Source organism: Urocampus carinirostris, chromosome 20 (genome assembly GCF_059441175.1).
Source record: "Urocampus carinirostris isolate Australia breed hairy pipefish chromosome 20, RoL_Ucar_1.0, whole genome shotgun sequence".
Taxonomy (NCBI): Eukaryota; Metazoa; Chordata; class Actinopteri; order Syngnathiformes; family Syngnathidae; genus Urocampus; species Urocampus carinirostris.
The window spans coordinates 25494366-25516364 of NC_142368.1; the positions used below are offsets into that span (position 1 = coordinate 25494366).

The 21999-nt window shown below is 38.8% G+C and overlaps 1 protein-coding gene across 1 annotated transcript in view; it reads left to right on the forward strand.

Annotated features, from left to right (window-relative positions):
* Positions 1-20714, forward strand: part of fig4a (FIG4 phosphoinositide 5-phosphatase a) — a 114116-nt gene extending 93402 nt beyond the window's left edge. Inside the window, exons 21-23 of the mRNA XM_088324773.1 lie at positions 11969-12054; positions 15274-15351; positions 20415-20714. Coding sequence (XP_088180899.1) covers positions 11969-12054; positions 15274-15351; positions 20415-20592 — 342 coding nt within the window. The 3' untranslated portion in view covers positions 20593-20714. The remainder of the gene's footprint in view (positions 1-11968; positions 12055-15273; positions 15352-20414) is intronic.
* Positions 20715-21999: the final 1285 nt, after the last annotated feature.

A 21999-nucleotide genomic window follows, 5' to 3' on the forward strand; every position in this document is an offset into this window, starting at 1 on the left:
AAGATACTGGAAGAGTTGAAAAATTCTTGAAAGTGTTTGAAAAGGGCATGAATTTGGCCATGAAAAGAGGTGTACGAACCCCGAGTCCAGTATTACTGTATTTTAGGTTGTTTGTGATTCTGATTAACCTTTTTTAGATCTTTTGAGGGGCAGCTTGAACTAGATAGCTTTAACACTTCATCCGTTACTTAAATCGTTATAGCCCAGCTGCTATAGCTAACACAACAACACAATTCTAGTTTTTTGCCTCTATGCACAAATTGTATGTCACCTGGTGGACAATAACTCAGGCTTTGACTTCAGTCCCTGACCCAGAACTGCCCTAATCTGCCACTGAGGGAAAAAATAAAGACTGTACCGCCTGCTGTGCAGCGCTCACCTTCTTACAAACATTTGCTGATTGTGACTTTGCAGCCTCCATCTGTGCTTATAAAAGTGTGTCGAGTCACTTGCCAGGACATGGAAGTGTGATGCACTACAGGAGTCAAGAACCTGCTGATAGCAAAAGGAATACTTTCCATCACGTCTGCATTACATGGGCTTTCCTAGGAGAAAAACAAAAATCCTTTTTAAAGTTCACACAGAGTCCTGTCCAATTAGCAGCCTGATATTTGAATGTCATGTTAAGTAGGAGTTGATCCACAAAATGGGGATTTTTCACAAGCTGTTTTGGGGGTGTTACTTTATAAAAGTAATTAGTTAATTACTCACTACTTCTTCCAAAAAGTAATTGAGTTGGTAATTGAATTACTCTATAGCAGGGGCTGGGAACTTTTTTGCCCCAAAAAGCCATAATAGCAAAATTTTTTAATTGTTTGTTGTATTTCTGTTTGTTTTTTAGAGAGATAGAGCCATACCATATATTTTAAGACAAAATTCAGCAAAGTCACCAAACCCGCTCTCCAGACAAAAGCTAACTTTTCAGCATCTATGTGTGACATTAGATGTTTTGATAAAACTTATAAAATAATAATAATTTCAGAGACTGTGTTCCATATAAACTAATATACCACTTTAAACTCCGTCCCACAGTTACTTAAGATCATTAAGGCTCATTTTGACCTTAATCTTTTCATAAATAATGGTTCCAAAACAAGGTGGAATTAGAGTTCTCTTGTAAATATGTCAAAAAAACTGCAAACTAAAGTTTTATGGATGTATTTCCCTTCAGCACAGTGGGCACGTGTGAGAGAGAGGCGAGTGTGCTGCATCGCTTCGCCCAAAAAGGCATGATGACCAATCACAAGAGAAAAAAGGCATTGGGTGCTATCAAAGGCTTACATTTTTCGTGACTCAGCCCTCATTCGCTTTTTTTTTTTCTGCACATTACTAAATACCATATTCGTAATTGCTATCTAATTATATGGTAGTTGCTATTTTGAATGTTGACATGATCTAAAAACCACTTGGAGGAGAGCGGAAAATGGCGTCAGGTTTTTGAGGGCATGCCGTCGTCGGTAATATCAAGAATATTAAAAATAACAATTACATTGTGCCTAAATCCATTGTGTAATCATTAGACCACTAGGGATTTAGATGGCATAGGAAAAGGCATCAGATTTTATTTCATCATAACATTATATTTACTCAAGGTAGCCAGTTCTTACAGAATTGTGTCTTCTGATTCTCCTCAGAGTCTAATTTAATTAATACATTTCTTTTTAATTTAACAAACCGCTAAATGCTAGTGGTCATGGTGCTTCTCAGTTTGTTTTGATTTGGAGGCGTTGACTGCGCATGCCCACAAGCCTGTTTGACAGAAACCCCAGCCTATCACAGTCACGAACACGTACAGCCACACGAACACACAGCCACAACCACCCAACTCAGAGCACCCTCCCTAATCTGTCTTCATGGTCTCCTGTCTAACAGAACACAATGCGCAATACAATATCAATGACAATAAAGACAAAATAAATTTTATTATAAATCAGCAAATGAGTGAACCAGCTCTAACCAAAACACAAAATAGCAAAGGGTCTTGTAACTGATGTCTACCCCCCCCCCAATCTCACTGAACAATGTGCCAACCTGATTCAATGAATTTATTTATTTTTTAATAATGAGAAAATGGCATTACTTGATCATTAATCGTTATCACCTTTTTTTCTCACAGATTTAATTGCCTTTTAGTGCGACTCAATTAGTTTAACTTCCCCTGTGATTTTTGCCGAGTATTATGCTTTTAGGCTGTCACGTGCTGGCCACAACTACATGAGCGCAGCCAACACTGGTATTGGCCACTGCCACAAATACTTAGTCTTCAAAACAAGGATGATATTGGCCCAGATTCCAATACCTGGTATCAGTATCCGACCAGCCCCAATTAAAAATAATTATAAAATATGCCAGCCTGATTCAATAAAATTTCGCAGGCATTTTTTGGGGAAAAAATGGGATTACTTGAACGTTCATAATTTTCACTTTCTTCATATAAAAAAGTACCAAATTCTCTGAAGTATAAGGCGCAGCTTAAAACCCCAATTTGGCCAGGAATTTGAAAAGGGTGCCTTATACAGTGTTTGTGCGGGTGCTTAAAAACTTTAAAATACCGTATTTTCCGCACTATAGGGCGCACCGGGTTATAGGGCGCACCCCCAAAAAAATAGTTTTTGGTCCTATATCTTCCATACATAAGGCGCACCGGATTATAAGGCGCTGCAATGGGAACGTCGACAAAACAGTCAGATAGTTCAGTCAAACTAATTACCCCTTAACATTCCGAAAGCTTGCAAAGAAGTGTCGTAGACACGTGCGGATGCGGTGTCCGTACAATGTCACCAAACAAACATTTCTTAGTTTCCATTTTATTTTTTGCTGGCAACTGTGTGGACAGCAAAGTAAGAATGTCATTTTGCAGGGAAACGGGGTTCTTTACTGTGCATATGACAATAAACACTTTGAATTGAATTTAGTTTAAAAATAGACTCATCACAGAAACATCAAGATCGTTCTAAAACAACATACCGGGAAAGTATAGATCTGCATAGGTCACCTAAGTTCTCTTGCAGCGTTCACGTCCATTAATGGTACGTAACCATGGTCTTCTTACAACCGTGAGTGTAGTAAATGCAGGAGAGTAAAATATTTACAAATACAGAATATTAAAAAATGTTTTCTCTATGCCGTAGTGCAACCCAACCAACGTGTGATTCACATTCATCTTTTTCGGCCAATTGCAGGCTTTGTTTCGCCCCTTTAGCCTATGCGAGCCTGTAAATGATAAAAAGGATCCGCCCCCTTTACCGCCGAATAACTTTAGCCAATAGTGACTGATTCAAATGATGATTGACACATTGGTTAGGAAATGAAACGCCGGTATATAAATCCCAGCATACACCGCGGACGACTTCACCTTCGGGGGGAAATCTAGTCGGCGGCTGCTTGCTTTAGTTGCAAGACTTTGCGACTTAATATTGATCCATATATAAGGCGCACTGTATTATAAGGCGCATGGTCAGCTTTTGGAAAAAAAAAAGGCTTTTGGGTGCGCCTTATAGTGCGGAAAATATGGTACGTGTCGTAGACACGTGCGGATGCGGTGTTCGTACGATGTCACTCAAATGCATCGTTCCAAATATAATTCGGAAGTTTAAAGTCTTGGGATTCAAGAAATGCCAACCATTCCTTAGTTTATATTTTCTTTTTCGCTCGCAACTTTACTGTGCATATGACAATAAACACTTGGAATTGAGTTTAATTTTAAAAAAGACCCATCACAGAAACATCGAGGTCACTCTGAAACAAGATACTTGTAAAATATATAGCCGGAGTATCTCACCGAAGCCGCTGCGTTCAATAATAATGTGCAACCATGGTCCTCTTATATCCTTGAGTGTATTAAATCCAGGAGAGTAAAATATTTACAAATACAGAATGGTTAAACATGTTTGCTCTATGCCGTAGACAACCAAACATGCTATTCACATTCATCTTTTATGGCCAATTGCAGGCTTTGTTCTGCCCCTTTAGCCTATGCGAGCCTGTACATGATAAAAAGGGTCCGCCCCCTTTACCTCCGAATAACTTTAGCCAATAGTGATCGATTCAAATGATGATTGACACATTGGCTGGGAAATGAAACGCCGGCATATGTATCCCAGCATACACCGCGGACCAGATCGCTTACGAGGAAAAATCTAGTCGGCTGCTGCTTGCCTTTGTTGCGAGACCTTGTTACTTAATATTGATCCATATGTAAGGCGCACTGTATTATAAGGCGCATGGTCAGTTTTTGAAAAAAAAATAAAGGCTTTAAGGTGCGCCTTATAGTGCGGAAAATACGGTACTTCTATTTTAATGTTGTGTTAGTAGGGTCAGGAAAAAGTGCATGAATATGTGTAACCGCGGTGTACCCGTCCCACCAAAGATCCACATTCACGCTGGACTGGATGATGAGGTTTTTATTACAGTTGCTGCAAATGAATGAGTCACACACAACACGTGGTTAGCTCCTCTGCTGGCTTTCAACACGTTAGCAGCGCGCTGTAGACTGCCCTGAACATATCAAATAGCTTTCTTTTCAGTTTACATAAAATACATTTTAAAATATCAACCATCACAATACATTTTTACATCCATTTTAACAAGATACTTTTAACAAGAGATCGTTATAGTGTTTTTTTAACGTTCACAATGAATTCAACATATCTTTCTTTAAACTGAATTTTAACGAACATCATCCTTTTTATATATATGAGAAAATAGAAATGATAACAATAACAAGTATAAAAACGGGTACAATTTACCTGCAAATAAATGAGTCACAAACAACACGTGGTTAGCTCCTCTGCTGGCTTTCAACACTATAAGGGGAATTAGCATTTTAGCACAACATGCAACGTCCGGCAAAACTAACATAAATGGCGACAGAAACAAAATGAAAATAAATCCAAACAGCTTGACAACATCAATAACATTACTGTGCATGTTGAGAGATTTTTTTTAGCTGTGGTTTTAATGTTTAATATTAACTTTTTGCGGAGCACCAAAAGATTGTGCCTTACCGTTAGCAGCACGCTGTAGACTGCCAACGGCATCCGCCTTCCGGTCACAAGATCAAAAGCCAAACCAAACCTTTCCCCATACCAGAAGGTGGCACTGTTGGACTCATCATTGCAGGACACTTACACAAAAACTGTACAACATATTTCAGCAGGAATTTCAACAAAACAAAAGTTATTATTACACCCGTTACATATGCTTAAAATTGTTTCTTGACATTCCGACTCTATAGACCAAACAACAAATGAAAAAATAAAGAAAAGAATTGTACGCCAACAAAGGTGCTCTGGTGGATTGTCATTATGGCGCTGTCATGTGAAGCGTTCCCGCCCCCTACTGGTCGCACCCAAGAGGATAGCTCTATTTAGAAAATCGTCTCTTTTGGCTTGACTCACTGAGAAAAGCCCTTTGTTGGCTTTCAAACAGCTCCCGAGGTTTTTTTTTCTTCTTAATGATATCCATCCATCCATTATCTGCACCGCTTATCCTCAGTAGGGTCGCGGGGGTGCTGGAGCCCATCCCAGCTATCTTCAGGCAGTGGGCAGGGGACACCCTGAACTGGTTGCCAGCCAATCGCAGGGCACACAGGGACAGACAATTCGCTCGCTCATTCACACTGAGGGACAATTTGGACCGACCAATTCACCTAATATGCATGTTTTTGGACTGTGGGAGGAAACCGGAGTGCCCGGAGGAAACCCACGCAAGCACGGGGAGAACATGCAAACTCCACAGAGGAGGTTTGATCTCATGACCTCAGAACTGTGCCGCACACGCGCTAACCACTGAGCCGCCGTGCTGCCCTTTCTTAATGATATATTATCAATAATAATAAAACATTATGCAAAATTATTTAAAAGTAATATTTTTATCTGATTTGCAGGGGATCCCTTAAAACCGTGTAAAATGTAAATGACATTTTTCACAAATCTACAAACAATTGTAAAATACAAAACAATTTTAGCTTTCTACACACTGAACAGATTCAAAACAGAACAAAAAAAACAAAATCCCTAAAAATGAAAAACAATAAAATGAAAATAGAATAAAAATTACCTCTCTCAGGACTATAAATAAACAATAAAGTGCAAAATATTTATCATTTACAATTCTATTTTAACAAATTTAGACACAGATCCCCTGAAAAACACGCAAAAAAAGAAGTTAAATAAGTAAAACAAAAAGCAAAGGATGAGCGGTCTCTAAAATTGAAAGATTGAATGCACTTTGCTTCGGAGCAATCAATATCATTAAAATGAGGCCAAATTTGGCTCATTTTTGCTCTCTATACATACAGTACTTTCTTTCGTTTTGTCTTCCGTATTGAACTCAATTAGTTTATATCAGTCCATTAACCCCAAAATATCATAGATAGGAACACCTCATAATGGCACAAAGTATGTGCTAGCAGCAACATAGCTACTTTTTTTTAATAATCAAAGTCATAAAAAAGAATTATTTTGATCTGTGCTGGATTTCTTTGAATGTATTGAAACAATTGTCCTTGAAAGTGCTTGAAAAAGGCCTGAATATGGCCATGAAAGATTATACAAACCCTGGGTAATTGCCTTTTAGTACAACTCAATTAGTGTCCCTGTGATTTTTGTTCATGAGTATTATGGTTTTGGGTTGGTCACGTGTCGGACACGCCTCCGTCCCGCCCTCCTTTCCCACCTCGGCACTCACATGGCTCTCGTGTTTGCGCCTCCCCTCCCCACCCGTTGGCGTGATGTACATGCTGCTGTTGAAATATTGAAACATCGGATCATTATTGTGTTTACATTGCAATGACACGTTTGAAATAGCTGCTGTGCACCAGCCAGATGTGCACGCGACGGTGTGTATTTCGAGGCTCGCGTGTGTTCACAGCTGTAGTTTGCTGGACGTGATCCTAAAACATCCCCTACCCCACCCGAGCGGTGCCGATCAATACTAATATATTTCATATTGAAGTTTTTACGTCGGAGCAGTTTTTCGTCTGTGTGTTAGCAAAACAGTTTGGAAGAAAAATATCCCTTAGGGAGCTCTACTCACCTTTTAGCTGTTAAATAAGCAGTCCTTCTGGGTCTCCACAGATTGTCTGCTTGGAATCTACTGAGTTTGCAGATTGTTTAGATGTTTTCTGTGTCCCATGCATTTCAAATATTGCATTGCAAAAAAGTCTAACTACACAGCCCAAAAGATTTTTCACCATCCACATGCCGACATTTCTGTGTAAATACCATGTAAATTATAACTATAGCCTTATCCCCCTTGTCTTATAACATTATCTTCTCTGTTCCTTTATCTTCTTGCTCATACCTCACTATGAATGTGTAAAACTGGAGTGTCATGCCCACTTTCGTTGTCACAATATGTTAGCCCATTTGTAACAATGACAATAAAGGTATATTCTATTCTATTCTATTCTATATTAAGTTGAAATTGTCATTGATATCAATGTTGATATCATCCAATTGTGTCACAAGGTGTCAGACAGTTGCAAATGCAGGTCACAAGGGATGTGGTTAAACTCCACTAGGGGGACATTTATTTAAACAGCAACACTCAGTAGCCTAGATGGTAAGGCGCCCGCTTTGAGACTGGGAGGTCGCTGGTTCGCGCCTCGGCCGAGTCATACCTAAGACTTATAACATTGGTAAAATGGCGGCGCCCTCTGTTGGCTGCGGCTGCATCGGCTCGCTACAACGGGTCAGGTGTATCGACATTTCGTTCTGTGTACATTGTTACAAAGAATGACAATACAAAGGAAATTATTATTATTATTATTAAAAAACGTTACCACCGAGAAGGGGGTGTGGGACTGGGATAGGTAAGGAGGAGATCTTAAGAGGGAAGCTTTAGAAGGGATCTTGGTGTGTCAAAAATCTTCAAAATGAGACTTGGAAATACTTTTAAGAAGACTGTTGGAGTGGCAGGTCTTGGGACGAGAAGGGGTAAACTTAAGATGGAGACATGAGAGGGAATCTTGGGGTGGCGAGAATCTTGAAAAGGGGACTTGAGAATATCTTTAAGAAGAAGGTTGGAGGAGCAGGTCTTGGAGTGGAGAAACTTGAACATGAAGGGAATTTAAGGAGGAGGTCGTGGGAGGGTAAGCTTGTTGTTTTTGTGAGTGAAAGTCTTCAGGAGTCAAAACGACTACGCAAAATGAGGTGGGAGCCTGAGCTATTAATAGCAAAGGTGGCTGATTGTCAAATTGGAAACACCCGTGGAGAGGAAAGGTGAAGGGGATTGGAAAATGGGTTAAAGCTGCCAACTTTTGGGGAAGAAGAGGGACTGCAGGGACCAAACCATGACACATTGTATGCAATGAGATTAGACACTGCACTCGAGATTACACGTGTAATTAAGACTTTTAAGAGAAAAATAAAGTGAAAACTGTCAGGATAATCTGGCAAAAATATTTACAAAGTAGTGCTTAGAGACTTAGTTATGTTCTATTATATGTCAGTTATGTTATGATAATAGTGGAATGAAAGAATACTTTATCATAATTGTAGTGCAATTAAAATTAATACAACGAAATTTAACACCAACAAAATAGTAAATAAGTACAAGATATATCTTTTTCAGTTTTGCGCGCTTGTTTTGGGTGGTGATGGCCCTGGGGAAAAGAAACTGTCTCTGAGCCTTAGTCCATGTTGAAAGTGACCTGTAGTGCCTACGAAAGGACAACAGGTATTTTTCCTAATTTTAGGTAATATTTTTAATCTATCATGATGTTTTTCCTCTACTTCTCTAATAAAATAAAAAGCAAAATGTATTTTACAACATACAGCAGATAATTTGTTTTCTAATCTTAAGAACATTTTTTACAAGATAGATAGATAGATAGATACTTTATTCATCCCCGTAGGGAAATTCACACTTCCAGCAGTCTACCCTGTTGTTTATTAACAGATGAACATGATGCCCGAGGGGTGCTTGTAGCGAAGTGGATGACGTCACGCCAGTCCAAAAATTCGACATCCCTGCGGCAGATGGAGAACTTTTCTTTGCGAAAATCCAGGGATACACCACCTCGTGTTAGCAAGTCCGTCCGCCTTCTCTCCGATTCCCCCCGGCTTTCGTGTCTCTGTTTAGCAGCGTTGAAGCCGGATTGCTCCGGGTAGCTCCGGGTGGCTACACGTTAGCGTCCGGAATGCTAAACGTGAGCCACGTTTCCGCAAAAACACAGCAACTGCGCTCCCTGTGCGCTTCGATGTTTTCCAAAAGCACTCGATGATCTTATTTGGTCGTGAGTTCGCATTTACCATGATTACGGATGGTACCGAAGACTTATAACGCCGCTAGCCGCTTCGCTAGCTCCGGCTTTTCCCCACGATGGGCCCCTTTATCACGCCGGCACGAGAATTCTTAAGGGCACGCATTTCTTGTGCGTTAAAACCCATGTCCATAGGATAGTAGTAATCCATAGTGTTGTTGTCAAAACGGGAAGAAAAAACACCGAAGATAGGAGCAAACAATGAAATTATCTACCATAGGCCATCGCTAAGAAAACAAGCTAAGAATGAACTCATTTGAAATGTAGTGTAGTGCAGGGGTCAGCAACCTTTTTGGTTTGAAGTGCCCCTTTCAAATTTCCTTGTAAATCAGTGTGCCACACCAAGATTAATGACTCGCAACATTTTTTTAATATCCAACTGAGCTGTCATTTTACACTAGTCCAAATATACAACATGGATAGACATTGAAATCTAGCACTAATCTTGTTTATCAATAAACTAAAAAATGAATGTGATCAACGCGTGGAAAGGCCTGTAGACATCTATGACTTCAACTTTTGACCACAAGAATCAACCATTCTTCATCAACAATGAACTATCATCAAAAAACAAGTGATATGGACAGCTACCATACTATTCACCAATGATATCCTATAGCAGAAAATATCAAATTGAAACACACACGTACACACACGCTTTCTGCCAGCCCCTCCTTTTGACGTTCAACACTTCTGGCTGACATGGGAATGTGCTTTATTCTTGTTTTTGATTGTCTATTTGTTAGGCAAGCCACCAAACAAAACCTCAGAGCTCAAAAAGAACGCTTTTTCAATATATTTGCATTAAGTAAAAGATTTTCCGTGCTTTGCTATGCAGTGAGCAAGGGCATTTTTAGCAGTGATAATGGTTTTCAGGGTCTGTGCCGTACCTGAACACAGCGCGTTTTAATGTCTCTGCCTTGTCAGACCCATCCTTGAATTCATGTTCATGATTCGTTACGTATTGACGTTTAACCCTTGATGTGCGAGGTACAACGCTCCCGAGGCATAATGCACAAACAGCACAGTCATTTGCCCACGCTGGCTGAAAAGAACAACATTTTTTTGCTGGAGGAGCCGTCATGATTCATTCGTTTATCGCGCGCCTGAGTTTCGTTAGCTGGGTTTAAACATGGATCTCTCCCCCTCTCCACGGCGCACGACACATGCTCACAAACGAAGCAGAGGAGGAGGGGCGCAACCGTAAAGACTCTAAACAACACGGCGCGCAACTTAGGTAAATGCGCTTTAAAGAAAAAAAAAATCATTATCATTTTGCTGTGCGCTCGCATGCCACTGGTTAACCCAAAAAATATTACTCAAAATGACTGTTTTGTGCCAATGTTGAACCACAATTCTCGTTGTATTTTATTGTTCTGTTGGCACACAATCTTGCTCTTTTAATACAAAGTGTTATTTTAAAATATACATTTATAAATGTTTACTACTTTTATTTTTTAATTTCTACATTTCATTTACTAGTGTGGAGCTCTACGCCGCTGCAAGATATATGAAGTTAAAAATATCAATTCAAAAATGACAAAATGTACTAAAAATAACACCTAATATAGAGAATAAAAATAGTTGGATTTTTTTCCCTAGTTTACAATGTTTTTTTGTTGTTGTTTTTTTAAAATTACCGTATTGTCCTATATTTTTCATACATAAGGCGCACCGGATTATAAGGCGCTACAATGGGAACGTCGACAAAACAGTCAGATAGTTCAGTCAAACTTATTACCCCCTTAACATTCCAAAAGCTTGCAAAGAAGCAAATACGTGTCTCAGACATGTACGGAAACAGTGTCTGTACGATGTCACCAATCACTCAAATGCATCGTTCCAAATATCAAGGTTAAAGTCTTGGGATTCAAGAAATGCCAAACATTTCTTAGTTTCCATTTTATTTTTTGCTGGCAACTGTGTGGACAGCAAAGTAAGAATGTTATTGTGCAGGGAAACGGGGTTCTTTACTGTGCATATGACAATAAACACTTTGAATTGAATTTAGTTTAAAAATAGACTCATCACAGAAACATCAAGATCATTCTAAAACAAGATACCCGGAAAATATAAAGCCGCATAGCTCACCTAAGTTCTCTTGCAGCCATCACGTTCAATAATGATACGTAACCATGGTCTTCTTACAACCGTGAGTGCAGTAAATCCAGGAGAGTAAAATATTTACAAATACAGAATAGTAAAAAATGTTTTCTCTATGCCGTAGTGCAACCCAACGTGTGATTCACATTCATCTTTTTCGGCCAATTGCAGGCTTTGTTTCGCCCCTTTAGCCTATGCGAGCCTGTAATGATAAAAAGGATCCGCCCCCTTTACCTCCAGATAACTTTAGCCAATAGTGACTGATTCAAATGATGATTGACACATTGGTTAGGAGATGAAACACCGGTATATAAATCCCAGCATACATCGCGGACTACTTCGCCTTCGGGGAAAATCTAGTCGGCGGCTGCTTGCCTTAGTTGCAAGACTTTGCGACTTAATATTGATCCATATATAAGGCGCACTGTATTATAAGGCGCATGGTCAGCTTTTGAAAAAAATAAAGGCTTTTAGGTGCGCCTTATTGTGCGGAAAATATGGTAAAATAAAATTCTAACTGGACTTTCAGAATATTTGCAAGGTGTGTGAATTGTGTCACTCAGTTGACTTTTTCAAATGTGTGTGGCCCTTTTTCAGGAATTCCAGCAGCAGGTCTGCAAGGAGCCTTATGGACTCAATCTGGCCCAGTTGCCTGCAGAGCAAGACCTGCTCATTTACAAGAGGTACAACTTTTTCTTCATGGGAAGATTTTATTTATTATAAATCAGTATGATACATGTACGGTTAGGTTCATGTCTGGTGAGGCACCGTCAGAATTAGAAATAAGCAGTCTTGGGCACATTACTTGGAAAAAGTAGTTATAGTTACTCACTACTTCTTCCAAAAAGTAACTAGGTTAGTAACTACATTCCTCTATGGTAAACGTGACTACAGACGCTGCCCTACTTACGAACGAGTTGAATTTGTTTGTAAGTTGCTATATTTTGTATGTTTAAGGTTTATATAAGTATGTTTAAGGCTTAAATAAGTAACCTGTATTGTTTTGTACTAAAAAATAAACATTTTATAAAATAATACGCTCTATAAGGATAAATAAAGTTAAGTGTAACTTACTTTTGGAAGATAAGCTTCAAGAGGTCTTCCTCTGTTATAGAGAGTGGCGATCCAACCATTTTCTCAACTGCATGAGCTTTCTTATTCCACTTTCGTTTCAAAAGAAACGGCTCGCCTCTTCTTTACACTTTACACCAACCATATTGAATGGATACACGAGATATTAAACAATAAAAATGTCAAAGTTCTTAGCGCGCTGAAGATAGCATAGACATAGTATAGACCAGGGGTCAGCAACCTTTTGGGTGCGGAGTGCCACTTTCAAATTTCTTTGTAAATCAGTGTGCCACACGAAAAATCACTCACATAACATTTTTTTTAATATCCAACAGAGCTGTAATTTTACACCAGTACAACTATACAACATGGATATACATTTTAGTCGTATAACGCAGTGTTTTTCAACCCTTTTTGAACCAAGGTACACTTTTATTTATAAAAAAGTTCCGAGGCACACCGTCTGTCAAAAATGTTTGCAAATGAAGTTATGTCAAATATTTCACTGTACTATCTCATAAGCAGATAATTAGTATATAAAAAGAAGAAAATATTACTTAAAATAAAAAAGAATGATGTGCTTTATGTTTTTATTTTTTACTGTGCAATCTTAAACTGTTTTGTTAAACAAATTACGTTATCAAATGTACTGTGCTACCTCAAGAGCAGATAATTAGTGCCACCTACTGAAATGGATGACTATTACAGTTCCTCGTCTGAAGATTGCAAAAATACTGAATAATGGCCTGATTTTTTTGGAAAGATAAAATTGGGCAAATTCCAGCGGTACACTAGACAAGGTCTCACGGCACACGAGTGTGCCCTGGCACACTGTTTGAAAAACACTGGAATAACTGACCAATGTATCTTCCACTATTCTTGTTCATTAATCAATTAAAAAATGAAAGAGAATAACAAGTGGAAAGGCCTGTAGCCATCCATGACTTCAACTTTTTGCCACAAGAATTAACCAAAATCAACCATTCTTCATTAACAATTTGGAGAATGAAGTTTTTGTTTTCCCCTCTGATTTATTCAGGATTTTTTTTATTTATTTAAGCATGCTGTCTTTGACTGTGGTGTATGAGCCATTAGTTAGCAAGAATTTAAGGTACCCTGAGTTCCTGCTAAAAAGCAGAATTCACTGCAGGTTCAGTTGCAATGTGCACCGTTGGGGGCCACTTGATAACCAAAAGCATCCATTTTTTCTCGCCGGCGCTCGCTTGTAGGTGTGAAAAGAACACAGACACTCGTGCGCCAGACCAAGCAAATCTTTGGGGATTGGGAAAAGTCTCTCTTTTGTTCTGTGATGGTTCTCTTGGGAAAAAGTGTGCGACGGAAATAGCACTCAGCCCCCTCTGGGACATGTATGTCCTGCAACATTGTTATATGTACATGTGCACATGTGTCAGTATTATCAATGCCACTGTATTTTTTTATTCCACAAGGGCAGACTGATATCTGGCATAAATAGCAAAAAGTGGAGAGAAAATGTCACTTCTAAGATCCTGTGTGTATATGTGTATCACAGACTTTTTTTTTTTTTACATAAAAAAAAATAGAAGTTTGAGTGCGGCTCATACACAGGGTTTTATGGTAGTATAATACCATATTTGTGCAATTGTTGATCAGTTAAAAAACATTGATGACCTCCATTGCAAAACATTGGATGCCACAGGAATCCAACCTGGATTGCGGCATTGAGAGCGTTGAATCTAAACCACTAGAACACCAGTGACTTAGATGACATATCAAAAGGCATTTAAATTAATCTTATTATCAGACTTTTTTCATTCATGATACCAGAGACAAATGTTAGATAATGGAGAAAACCAAAAGTCATCCTAAAATATGTTAATAAACACAAAAAAAAACGACAAGTGTAACATCTCTTTGCTTCATCTCATGAAAGAATTAGATAAATCTATTGTAAGTTTTACAAGGGTATTGTGTTCATAGTTTACATTGTCAAATTATTTTAATCATGCTCACACATATTCAACATTTGTCTCTTCCAATGCTTAGTCAGACCTGAGACAAAGTAAAACAAAATTTGATACACATTTTTGATGAAAAATTTGTGGTGCGTGTTTCAGAAGAGCATAATACTGTACAAGCTGTTTTACCTACGTATACTGTATATATTAAACCGCAATGTTATTGAAACGCGGTTGTAGAAGTGTAGAAACTGTTTAACCTATCAGAATGCAGAACAAAATGCACTATGCAAATCAGTGTTTCAGGCATCGTGAGTAAAAATAGTGTGATAATTAGATAACCTGTAACGTATTTTTATGTCATCTGTATCACTGGTGGTCCAATGGTAAAGTGTCAGCCCCCTCGCAGCCATGACACGATTACCTTTGCATACAATGTCTTGCGATTTTAATCAGAGACATTTATCATTGGCCAATCATTGCATTCAATGGTTGTACAGGAATAAACATGGTAGCTTTTGTTGTAGTCTTAATATGTTACGCCTCATAGTCCAGTGCACCTTATGTATAAATTTGGTGCGTCTTACAGTGCGGAAAATACGGTACTTCTTCTGAGCTGTAAATGTAAAAAAACAGCAATTTAAAAAGAATATATTTCCTGATATTTTCTGGTAAAAACAAAAAACCTGCTACGTACTGAACCCCACTGCAGCAGCACTTAATGAGAATACAAGCGTGTTGATGATGAATCATCCAAACACGTTGGCCTTGGTAATCAATACAGTAATATGCACAGATAATCACGGGCACCTTTGGGGATCTAGTGCTTTGTGTGCGAGGAAACTGAAAGCTGTTTTGCTTCCTATGGACTTGTGTGTTTATATGTTTCATCAGGTTTGCACGGTTGGGCGAGAGGCAGCAGTGGAAACCCATTACGAGCGAGAACCTTCACCTGGCTAACATCATCTGCTTGTGAGTCAAACATCAGGGTCACGGGTCACGTGCACTCTCTCTGCCTGTCTGTCCCTCACCTTTCATAATAAATATTAAAAAAAAAAAAAAACATGACCATCAGCAGATAAGTAGCATCCAGAGAGGTTCCTGACTGTGAGACTTTTTACCTGCAGTTTTGGTTGCTTCTTTTCGGCCTGAACATTCACCCGCTCACTCAAACCACTCGCGTGTTTCTGGCGGAAAAATAAAGTGCACGTGGCCTGCAAATGTGCAAGCTTTTTGCGGTCTTTGCGGAAGTTGCAAGGATAAAACCTCCGATTGACATCACGCCCACGCTACGTGCCGGCTTTCCTCATGCCGCATGACCGCAGGGTTACAAGGCCACAGGGTGGCATCTTGTCAAAATGTGAGGTAGGAAGCCTTTCTTTTGATGGATTCTAGACTGGCTTTTGCCCGGCTTTTTCGTGGTGCATGTAAACCCTAGATACCATTTAGAATATTATATTAACAATAAGTAAAACCTTTGTTTTATCACCCATACTTGCATGCAATACCACGATTCTGAAAAAGACACACCGTCTGTGAGCGTTACTTGGAACATTGGTGAGACATGTCCAAAACTTTACATCAAATCAAGTTACATTTTCTGAGTTTCCAGCGGGAGTAAATTACTTTTTCACACATTAATGAATTGGCTAATGAAATATTTGAAATGTTTCATGGTCCACACATGACATAAGATTTATGTTTTTTTAAAACTATATTTTGTTACATAATACTAACATTTTGTGCATTTATTTAGTTAGTTGCACAATGGTTGGTTGGATCCCTTAACCACTAGGGACACCCTTTCGCGTGGTGTGTCTTGGACAAGTAGAGCCTGGTGGCGCCTGTCCCTCTCCAAGTCAACATATGTTTATTATATATTACATAATTATGACAGTGAAAATCCTTTTTTTTCGGGGGGGGGGGTGTGAAGCCTAAAAAAAGCCCTTTTGGTGCAAGTGTGACGTATGTGGTGTGTCGCCCACATGCCCCTGCAGGTGTGAGGTTGTTACACAACACACACTTATAAAAGCCCCAAAACATGTTCCCACTCGTGGAGGCCCCCTACCCTCAATTAATGGAAAATGGTGAGTCAGAGAGTTCGGGCAAGCTCCCCCATCCTTCCACGGGGGGTCCGCTAAGCAGAGAAAGATACGCTTTCGTGATTTGAGGGGGGGAGGATGGCTTGACTTGCATCAATTGGAAAACTTGAGTCATAATTTCCATTTATCAGAGTAAAAGCAAATTGAATTTATCTGCCTTAGTTGCTTAAATTTCAATGTGAATCTAATAAGAATGATAAATAATTTTGGGATATATTTGTGTTAGAGCTGCAACAACTAATCGATAAAATCGATTTAAGATCGATTATTGAAAGCGTTGGCAACTAATTAGATCAACAATTCTTTGATTCCTGAGCCACTTGTTCCACTACATCAACGGCATTTTTTTGCGACGCTGAGAGTTGTAGTTTATTATAAAAACGTTGTTTAAAATTGGTTTTTATTCAGCATTGCATCATTTCTTAAAGAATGGCATGAAAAGTTTCAACTTTGTAGTGTTAAGCTGTTTCATCATGAAACAAGGTTAACAATTTTTAAGGGAACATAAACTGTTGCAGAAATACAGAGAGAAAATCAGAAAATGAGTCAATAGAATAAATCATGTAAAAAGAGAAAAATCATAATAATGACATATTTATCTCTACACAAGGGGTAGATTCTTAAGCATATTACATATAATTTTCCTATTGGAAATGTTCATCATATTCAAAGATTCCGAAAAACAATTGTAGAGAAAATTATGGAAAGTGGGCTTACATTTTTGATTTTTTTTTTTGTGAATAGAAAAAAATGCCTCGCATAAAATGGGATGTACAGTGGGACCTTGGTACTTCGCGGTTCCACGTTCGCGGGTTCAGAGCTTCGCGGGTCTAAAAAATAATAATAATTAAAAAATAATAATTTATTTATTTATTTTTGAAGGGGCGTCGCTACTTCGCGGATTTTCACTTTTCGCGGGTGGTTTTGGTCCCCATTAACCGCGATGACCGAGGGAATACTGTATTGCTTTTTTTTAATAAGTCCAAATATAATATGGTATCCTCCATATATGCAGGCGTTTAGCATGTATTTTTATGTATTTAGTTTAGTGACAAGTTAACTGACAAACACTTGGTTTTAAAAAAAACAAAACGTTTTATATTACAGAATTGTCTGTTGTTTGGTGCACTATTTTTCTATCTGTCCAAAACATTAACATCTGAATAAAGAGGAGGTAATTAAACATTTCTCATCGATTAATCGGAAAAATAATCGACCGATTGATGCATTGATTATGAAAATAATTGTTAGTAAACATCATGGTTGTAGTTTCAGAGGAAACATGTACTGTATTTTCTGGACTATTGTCAGAACCCAAACAGACAGAAGACCCAGACGCGTAACGTTTTCACACAAGCTTTATTTTACGGGAATGGGGCAGTCATGCCCGTGAACACAAACGCCAGTGATGCGGCGATCGCTGGGCGGAAGAAGTGAGACGGAGAAGTCAGAAGCAGACGAGATCAAAACCAGACCGGACAGATATGAACGATACACACGCTTAGATACCGGACAGGACGCAACAGACGGGATCGATACACGGGCAAGATACAGGGCAGGACGGGACAGACGGAATCGATACCGGATACCGGAGCAAGATACTGGACAGGACGAGACAAACTGGATCAATACCGGATAATGAAGCAGGATACCGGACAGGACGAGACAGACAGGATGGATACCGGAGACTGGAGCAAGATACCGGACAGGACGAGACAGACGGGATCGATACCAGATACTGGAGACTGGGGCACGATACTGGACAGGACGAGAGAGGCAGAATAGATACCGGGTCCTGGAGATTGGGGCAAGATACCGGACAGGGCGAGACAGGCGGGATCGATACTGGAGACTGGAGTAAGATACAGGACAGGACAAGACAGGCGGGATCGATACCGGATACCGGATATACAAGCAGGATACCGGACCGAGTCAAAATACACGCTTTGCAAGTGCAGAGGTTCGTTGACGGACTGACGGGGAGTGAATGAGACCACTGAGTTTAAATAGGAGGGAAGCCAATCAGGCAACGAGCCGCAGCTGGCGCCAAACGGGCGGGGCCAAGTGAGGGCAATGGGCGACCGTGACAACTATAAGGTGCACCCAAAAAACCCAAACTGGCCGGAATTTTGAAAGTGCGATTTATATGTGTATAAAATTGGAAATGCATACAGTATTTACTCATGTTCAAATATTTTTACGGTATACCCTAGTATTTGTGAAATTGCCAAAATCACAAAAAAAATGTTTGCAACGGTAATCCAAACCGGGTAGCGGCAGTGAGACCGCCAAAACCTAACCACCTGCTCACTAGTGATAAGAATACCATATGAAAAAGCATCAGAGTTTCTCTTTAACATACAATTTTTACTCTTAGTGCCAAAAGTTAATGTTAGAGATTTGAAAAACCAAAAAGTCACCCTGAACGAGATAAACGCAAAGTTCGATTCATCATCATATAGAGCAAAGAGTAGTTTCCCTTGTCTTACTTTTTTGTATTTATTGATATCTTCATCCATTGTTTTTTTCCATTCTCCAACATTGTTGTGTGGCAATGAGATAAAATCTAATGTCTTGTACAGGGTTTGTACGGGTGCTTGAAATCTTTGAAAATGCTTGATTTTAATGTTGTGTTTTTGAAATCCCTGAAAATGTAAAACAATGAAAAATAAAAATGATAAAATTCCCCCCAAAAAGAACTATTTACAATTCTAATTTAAACAATTTAGACACGGGTCCTCTGAAAAACGTGGAAAAATATACAATAATATAAGTAAAACAAAAGCAAAATATCAGCAGTCTCTAAGATTGAAAGATTGAATGTCCCCTGCTTCTGAGCTATCAATATTCAGGTCAGGCTCACAGGCTTTGACCTGAAACCTTACCTCTGCTTCAGATGCTCCTTGCTTGCCTTGGTAGACTGTAAACCAGGGGTGGGGGAACTATCTCCCGCGGGCTTTTTCATTTGCCCAACCAAACGAAAATGGTTCAAATGTATTGACAATATATATAATTGTACTACTAATACTAAAAATGTAATGTTTTTTGTACCAACTTTGTCATCCTTGTCTGTGTGTATCTACAACAAAATACTAATGCAAAAATACTCCATAAATACTACAAAATCCCTACAAAACTAAATATCAAATTGAGTGATTAAGAGCAGGGACCTATGGGACTGCTTGCTTTCATTTCATTCTGAAGAAAAAAAAATATTACAGAATTATCCCTAAAAAACACAGTAATATTACAGAAATACTAAAGAATTACACATAAATACTACAAAAATAAAACTATGGGAATACAGTACTTCAATAATACAAAGAATTACTACGTAAATACCAGTTCAGTGATACTTAAATTAAAAAATTAATAATAATACTACAACAGAAATATTACATCAGAAATACTACAAAGATACTACCACAGAACTATCATGACAAAAATACTACAAAAATACAATTACAGTAATACTATAAAATTTTGACATACATTTTAAAGAAATACTACTAAATTACTATTATGGCGATGCTACAAAAATACTGCAGTAATACCACCAAAATTCAAAATCAGACTGCAGAAATACTTAAACAATGCTAAAACAAATACTACTATAGTAATGCTACAAAACTAAATATCAAAACAAGGGGGTAATATATTCATTTGTTTTAATTGTGAGCGTTTCAAAACCTATTTGATGAAACGAATATATTTAAAAACGCATAGAGTGTATAAAGAATAACAGGTTTAACATGTAAATATCTGCATGTAAATTTACTCATAAATAAAAACAATGAGATGGGGCCACAGGACTGGCCGCTGGTCAGATTTTTGAACCCAATGTGGCCCCGACTCCAAATAATTGCCAACCACTGCTGTAAACCACTAAAGCAGGGGCCTTATGACTACCATAGCATTTTTCTTTCCCCAAAGGGAGCCTGTGTCCCATTTCCCTGCGGACAGTATGTACGCGGTGGCGCCACCCCAGGTGGACGAGGACAGCCGCGACATTTTCGAGAGGCACGTGGCGGCGGCCCTCGGCCAACTCCGGCCCCTCGGCCGCCATGACTTGCTGATGTACAGGGAGTACATCAAGAACCGATACATGTGACCTGGTGATGTTCTTGTAACATTTTTAGGATTCTTTTAAATATTTATCTTAGGTTACTCATCCTGGCTTTTAAGCTGCTTTTATTTATCGAATTATAATAAAAAAATATTTAAGAAACAAGATTTGTTGTCCTTCATTGAGTGTCCAGGAAGGAAAGTGTAGCACCTATGCTGCTAAGTAGAGGGAAGAAAAACTACTGGACTTGTTCTGGGATTGATGAGTGGTAAAATAATGGAGAAAACGCCGGATTTAAAATAAATGAGAACAAAAGTGGACAATTTAATGAACGATTGACAAGACAATATACAACACTTGACATATATTACAGTGAAAGAACACTCTTTTCTTGGTTTAAGGCAGGTGTGTCAAACTCAGCTGGGGGCCAAATGCTAGAAAAAAAATCTCATGGGGCCAGTGTAGTAAATTAAAGAGAGAAAGAGAAAGTAAACAAATCAAGAGAGAAAAGAAGAGAGAAATGGAGCAAGAAAAGAAGAAGAGAGGAAAAAGAAAAGGCAGAAAAAAGGAGAGAGGAAAAAGGGAAGAAAAAGAGAGAAAGAAGGGGGAGGGAAAAAAACAGTAAGAAAAAAATAAGATAGAGAGAGAGAGAGATGGAGAGAGACAAAAAGTAAATAGACTGACAGAAAGAAAAAAGAAGAGAGGAGTGAATGAAAAGAAGAAAACGGTAGAGAGAAATGAGAGAAAATGAAATTGAGAGGGAAAAAAATAGAGAAACAGAGAGAGAAAAAAGAAGAGAGCAAAAGAGGGAAGAGACGGGGAGACAAAAAGAAGGAAGGAAGAGAAAAAAGCAGAGAAAGACAAATAATAAAATAAAAAAAGAGAGGGAAAAAAGAAGGGAAAAAGAAAGATAAAAAGAACGACTCTAACAATGGCGGCAAATGTAGTCCGAGGCTTTTAACTAAGACAAGAAAGTTTGATGACATTACCCCGATTTTAGCTAACTTGCACAGGCTCACTGTCAGTTTACGGTGTGATTTTGTTTGGTTGGTATTATACAAAATTGTGATAATCAAAAGCTGCATTAGGTAAGTTTACATGCCGTCATGTACAGCGTGGGTTACTTTTTCGCCTTCGCCTCCTTTTAGGTAGGTGATTGGGACTTTTCCTTTGTGATTTTAACCGCGTGTCTTGCAATTAATATACTATTGTCCAGATAGCTCCCCGTTTACATCTGATCTGTACTCTTCTATAGCATCTTCTTCTGTGCTTCTTACCTCTGATTCTCCCTTGTTAGGTGAGGAGGGAGAAGAAATAACATTATTTTCTACCACTAGTCATCCTGCTACTCCACCTGTCAACAATATCCCTGTGGTATGGAATTTGGGCCGCATCTGCCGTCATACAAGGCATAAGACCCGGGACTGACAGTACAATCCTGTGGAGGTTACC